The 6,834-nt window shown below is 37.2% G+C and overlaps 1 protein-coding gene across 1 annotated transcript in view; it reads left to right on the top strand.

The window, feature by feature from the left end:
- The first annotated feature begins 1,881 nt into the window (after positions 1–1,881).
- Positions 1,882–6,834, top strand: part of hcn2b (hyperpolarization activated cyclic nucleotide-gated potassium channel 2b) — an 85,284-nt gene continuing 80,331 nt past the window's right edge. Inside the window, exons 1-2 of the mRNA XM_059341991.1 lie at positions 1,882–3,198; positions 5,334–5,757. Of these exons, the coding sequence (XP_059197974.1) occupies positions 2,357–3,198; positions 5,334–5,757 (1,266 nt within the window). The 5' untranslated portion in view covers positions 1,882–2,356. The remainder of the gene's footprint in view (positions 3,199–5,333; positions 5,758–6,834) is intronic.

Below are 6,834 nucleotides of genomic sequence, written 5' to 3'. Positions count from 1 at the left end.
GTCCCGACCCCAAGGTTGAGAATAGCTGGTATAGACATCATAATCCTTATTTGTTTGTGGGATTTACTGTGCTGCAAACAAATATCAGCGTATCAACAACTGATAGAAATCTGAGGCTGAGAAAATATGAATAACTTCATTTTAACTTAATTTCTTTACGATGCATACCTAAACTAACTTACATGGTGATTATTTAGATTGCCAGATTAGTCTGTATTAATAAATCCTGTAATCTTTACTCTTCACATTTCATTTAAAATAATTTAGATGTAATGATAATTACTTGAGTGAACATTTTTAATCTAGGTACCTTGAAGTTGCTTAAATTGTCTGAATTGTAGCTGAACCCTGAATAACTTCTAACTAAATATTAAGTAAGCAACTTTATACTTCTGCTCCACTGCATAGCTGACAGCTTTAGGTACTTTTCAGGTCAAGATGTAACATATCTCAAGGGTGGTGAGTAAAAAATGGTTCCCAAGCGAAATTTTGAGTTTTTGACCTAATTTGTATCAAATGGCCAATTGCCCATCTTGCTCAGTGTTTGGACCATTTCCCCTTAGTTTTTTTGTAAGTAGGCAATCAAAGATGAGGATATTAATTTTCTGGATCTATAGTCTAGGGTCAGAGCAAGGATATAGTGGAGGCTCAGTGTCTTTTTTATGTATATATATATGTATATATATATATATATATATATATATATATATATATATGCAAAATAGCAACTGGAACATTTAAAAGTGATATTGATTGAATATTTATGTCGGCCTTAAAAAAATGACACAAATAATGCTTAATTTCACCTTAAAAGTTGGTATTTTGCGCATATATATATATATATATATATATATATATATATATATATATATATATATATATATACACACATAAAAAAGACACTGAGCCTCCACTATATCCTTGCTCTGACTCTAGACTATAGATCCAGAAACTTAATTTCCTCATCTTTGATTTCCTACTTACAATAAAACTAAGGGGAAATGGTCCAACAACTGAGCAAGATGGGCAATTTGGCCGCCATATTGATATGCAAATGAGAAGGTCAAAAACTCAAAATTTCGCTTGGGAACCTTTTTTTTTTTGGATTCAGCACCCTTGAAATAAGTAAAGTAGGCCGGTTCCTGACTTGTACCCATAAATGCTCCTCACTTTCACTTTTTGGACAATTCCATCTAGACTATAATGGGGAGAAAAAGCCTCAGTTTGTAATGTGTCTATTTCTCCACAAGGTGGAGCTATTGAACCATTAATTGTCGGACCACCGACTGTTGGCAGCCTATCAAAGAAAAGCAACAGGCGGACGCTGTTGATAGAAGCTCAGTGGAGAAAATCTGGATCTAGTATTAGAATTACTATGATCAGCTGACAGAGGCGGCATCAGGTATTGGCTCGCGCTCTACCTGAGATCAGCTGGAGGACAAAGGATGAGAAGTTGCTGGTTTCTTGTGACCTTCATGTGTCACCTTTACCCTGCAGACCCTTACCCTATCAGGTGAGTTTATTTAGTGGTGGTATATATTAATTTATTAGATAAATACACTGTAAACAATTGTCTTGTAAATTAACAGTAGAATACTGGCAGCATTCTACTATTAATTCTACAGTTCTCTTACTGTTATCTACTTTAAAAACCACATAGTGAATTACAGAAAAATCCTGCATTTCATTGACTAAAACACAGTATAGTGCTGAAGCTAGTTGAAATATTGTTGCAGTATACAATGCAGTCATTTTTTATAAATAGAGCATATTACTGTCTGAAAGCCAATTACTACAAATTAAGCGCTGTCTTCACTGTAACCTCAGTCATTTTAATAAACCATATACTGAATGAGCTAGTTAAGTTAAATACAAAATGTGGACAAAAAGATACTTAGAAATATACATATATGTTATGGGAAATAGCAAGCTACCTACAAATATTGCCCAGAATGCATTGTTTTCTACAGTATAATACCTTTTTAATGGAAAACAGTATGTTACTGTCACAATTTTCTTACAGCAATCTGTTCCAGTGTAGTTTTCTTTCTAATGGCTCTGCCAGGTTCTTTTGTTAACACACATTCTTCAGTGTAATCTACCTGTATGAGCAGCCAAAGGTAATACTGTCATCTCTCTCACACTCAGACAATAACAGCAGCAGCAGCCAGGTTGCAGCCATAGCAACACCACCGGTGCGCTCTTATTATCCCAAAGTGTTCTAGAGAGTAAAGCAGAAAGCTGCTGCTGCTGCTTCCAACTCCTCTCTGCTCCCTCCGCCGCCGCCCAGCCTCCTCAGGTCCAAGGTACGGGGAGTGTCCGTCCGCCCGCCCATCGTGTCTCCGCTCTGCCTGTGATGGACGAGGCGGAGGACGGAGATGAGGAGCCCAAATTCCTGCAGCAGCAGCCTCGACCTCCTCAGATCCCCAGCCTGGCCAGACGCGAGGAGCATGGGAGCAGCGGAGGAACCAAGATGAAGAAATTCACAGCAGCAGCAGCAGGAGGAGGCGGGGCCGCGTCCATTGCGCGCAAAAACTCCAACAACAATGATCTGTGGCTCCTGCAGGACGAGGAGGACTCCGCACCTGCTGCCAGCGCCAGCGGCAGCACCTCCTCTGCTCCTCCTGTGTTGCGCCGGAGGGATGCTGCTGCTGGAGGGGATCCGGCCCCGGAGACAGGAGCAGGAGCCATCGGGATGATATGCAACAAAAACGGAGACTGTAGAAGGGACCCGACCAGTTCAGGGAGCCTCTCCTCTCTCATCTCACGGCAGGAGAAGCAGGCTGATGGAGTAGTGGCGGCTGAGGACGGGAAGGCTCAGGCTGCCAGCATGGACGGCTCCATCACCTCAGCGGGGTCCCTGACTCAGGGGCCCGGGGCCGAGGTCAAGACCGCGGCAGTGATGGAGAAGAAGGACTCCAGAGTTTCCTTCTCCAACGCCCCGACCAGTAAAGGACAGACCCCGACCCTTCAGTCGAGGAATTCTGTGGCGTTTACCAAAGCTGAGGACGGATCTCAGATAGTCCCGGATGATGGAGACTCCAGGACCTACATGCAGCGGCAGTTCAGCTCCATGCTCCAGCCCGGAGTTAACAAATTCTCCCTGCGCATGTTTGGCAGCCAGAAGGCAGTGGAGAAGGAACAAGAGCGAGTAAAGTCAGCGGGGAACTGGATTATCCACCCGTACAGCGACTTCAGGTACGGCTCACACTGAGTTAGAGTCATAAACAGGAAACACTCTCTGCATGGAGGATAATATAGATAGATAGATATACTTTATTTATCCCAAGCTGGGAAATTACAGTGTAGCAGCAGCATTACACACAGAGACAATGACAACACAATTAAATAAGAACAACCTAGGCATACTTCAAGCGATAAAATATAAAAATACAATAAAATATAATAAAAAATAAAGTGTCTAAAGAAGGAGTATGTGTTAAGGAGTAGAATAGAATTCCAGTGCAGAATAAATATGAATATACAGTATAAAAATGTTGGTGCTATGAAACAAATAAGGTGCAATGAACAGTGTGCATAAAAAACACATAAAGTGCAAAAGAGCAGTGCATAAAGAGCCCAGTGGATGAGTAATAACTCCTTTTCCATATCACTTTATACGATTAAAATAATAAAATATTAATGTATTTATAAAGACACATGCACTTTACCAGATAAAAATAACGACATAAATATAACAAATTAACATTAGGCTACATGTTTATGCCTTATGATCCAGACTTATTTATTGTTCAACGTTTCCAAATATGCAGACATTAGCAAATACTCTTGACAGTGCTGCTCCCTAATTTAAGGGCCAGATAAAGACTAAAATATTATCCGATATATTTCTTACATGCTGGTGTCCCCTAAGAGGCTTTGTTAAAAGAGGTTTTATCTTGATGAAGTTGACATGAAGTTAGAAAAGTTGCATCAGTCTGAACATCTGTTTCAGCACCACAGACAGCTCCTCCACTTCTCTCTAGTGTAAAACAGCAGCAGGAAGCTCTCAGCCGCTCATGCATGACTATCAAAATATCATTTAATTTAGGACTGATTAGTGGTTTTGTGAGATTTATTGTCAGGGAACATTCATGACTCAGCAAGACTCCCACATATGAGACAAGCCGTCCTCATCAACCATAACAAAAACACACAAATGCAAATAATGTTTATTTTTATGACAGCTAAAGTCACGATTTTAAGGTCAGAATTTGATTCAGTTTATTCAAACATTTTTTGCAGCATTGCAGTCTATGTCATTGTTAGAATATGGAGTTATGATTCATAAAGATAAACAGCTTGTTGGTTTCATACCCCATAAACTTTCATTCACATTTTTAAATTCTTCTATGGCTACATGGTACAAAACTAAGGCCATATGGTCAAATTTTCGATTTTGCCAACCCTGCTTTTGATTTCAATAATTGAAGCTAAAAAGTTATTTTTGATTTAGAATTAAGATCATGACACCCTGATTACAGTTGGATCATTTGCTCAATTTATTTATTAGTCTATAAGATACAAGAAAACTGTGAAAAAGTTCAGTTTTCTGAGAATCCAATGTGATGTCTTTAAATATATAACCAGACTATATTTGCCATTTTTGCTTGAAAAATTGATTAAAGTTTAATCGTTTATCAAAATAGATGCTAATAAAATAAAATAAAATAAAATACAAAATAAATAAAATAAAATAGAATAAAAAAATAAAAAATAAATAAAAATAAAAATAAAATAAAATAAATAGATAAAAATAAAATAAAATAAAATAAAATAAAAATTAAAAAATAAAAATAAAATAAATAAACTACGGGTACATTTTGTGCTTGAAAAATTGATTAAAGTTTAATCGTTTATGAAAATAGATGCTAATAAAATAAAATAAAATAAAATAAAAAAATAAAATAAAATAAAATAAAATAGAATAAAAAAAAAAAAAAATAAATAAATAAATTAAATAAATAGATAAAAATAAAATAAAATAAAATAAAATTAAAAAAAATTAAAAAAATTTTTTTGTGACATGATAAAGCGTTGCAGAAGACAAAATGTAAACAACTATGAATCAGATTTGGAACATAAAAGCTGAGTTATCCTCCAGCTGCAGCTTTACAGTAATCAGTGGCGTGTCTGTTGTTCTTTATTCTGGACTGGGCTGCACCCAGCTTATCTTTCCTGTGATATTCCTGTCTCTCTCTCTCTCCTGTCCTTGGCTTCACCTTGTCATGAGTCAGATGGTATAAGTTTCCTCACCAGGAGAAGAGACCGTGCTCTTAGTAAAACCAGAGGACGTGTCTCATAAAAGATGATGAATGTGTCTCTCTAACCAGGTTCTACTGGGACTTCACCATGCTCATGTTCATGGTGGGCAACCTGATAATCATCCCCGTCGGCATCACCTTCTTCAAGGACGAGACCACCACGCCCTGGATCATCTTCAACGTGGTTTCCGACACCTTCTTCCTCATGGACCTGGTGCTGAACTTCAGGACCGGCATCGTGTTCGAGGACAACACCGAGATCATCCTGGACCCCAAGAAGATCAAGAAGAAGTACCTGAAGAGCTGGTTCGTGGTGGACTTCGTCTCTTCCATACCTGTGGATTATATCTTCCTCATCGTGGAGAAAGGGATGGACTCGGAGGTGTACAAGACGGCCCGGGCGCTCCGCATCGTCCGCTTCACCAAGATCCTCAGTCTGCTGCGTCTGCTGAGGCTCTCCAGACTCATCCGCTACATCCACCAATGGGAGGAGGTAGGCCGAGTCAGCATTTATGGGCTTCTGCACTGTAAAAAATGTTTGTAGAAATTACAGTAAAACACTGTCAAATTATATCAGAAATAGGGCGTGAAATTAAAAATGGAATATCACCGTAGTACACTTTTAATTACCGTAAATCAAAGAATAGCACAAAACTTTTACTTTTTTCTGTCATAAACTTTAGAAAACACACAGTTTTGCTGTAAAAGATATTAGATTTTAGAAATACCATAATGTCACAAGGACATAACTACCCTAAAAATAATAGCAGACCAAAGGACCTAACAAAGGACCTAAAATGACCAAAAGAGTCACAAAACGACCAAAAAAATAGACAGAAAACGTCCAAAAGAGACACAAAACTATCTAAAAAAGATACAAAATGACGCCAAAATACATAAAAATTATCAAATACAACACAAAATTACCAAAAAAAAGACAGAAAACGACCAAAAGAGACATGAAATTATCAAAAAAAGACACAAAATGACCAAAAAAATACGTAAAATGATCAAATGAGACACAAAATGACAGATTTTGCTGATGCTTACATTTAAATTTACTGCTGCCGGTATTTTACCGTAAATTAAATAGATTTTTTTTTCTGTCATAAACTGGGAGAAACACACAGTTTTGCTGTAAAAATATAACATTTTTAAAGTAAAATGAATGGAGAAATACGATGACGTGTGAATGAATGACACAATTACCCCTAAAAATAACAGGAATATTCAGTCTAAATTACAGTTTTTGCTGATAATTACATTTAAATTTACAGTAGAAAACCCACTCACTGTCATTTTTTACAGTAAAGTTCTGGTAACCACAGCTGCCGGTATTTTACCGTATATTAAACAGAATATTTTTTACAGTGTGGTCTCATGGTAGAAAGAGTTAGGCTGGAAAATTAACCTTTCATTTAAATGGAACACATTCAATTCAATTCAATTCAACTTTATTCATAGAGTGCATTTCATGCACAAGGCAGACTCAATGTGCTTCACAATGTACACTGTAAAAAATAAATTTTTATGAGAAAAAAATCTCATATTAACGGAAAAAATTTGTGGA

Source organism: Centropristis striata, chromosome 9 (genome assembly GCF_030273125.1).
Source record: "Centropristis striata isolate RG_2023a ecotype Rhode Island chromosome 9, C.striata_1.0, whole genome shotgun sequence".
Classification (NCBI taxonomy): Eukaryota; Metazoa; Chordata; class Actinopteri; order Perciformes; family Serranidae; genus Centropristis; species Centropristis striata.
Note: the sequence above shows the minus strand (reverse complement) of the source record. Positions and strands in the feature narration are given on the sequence as shown.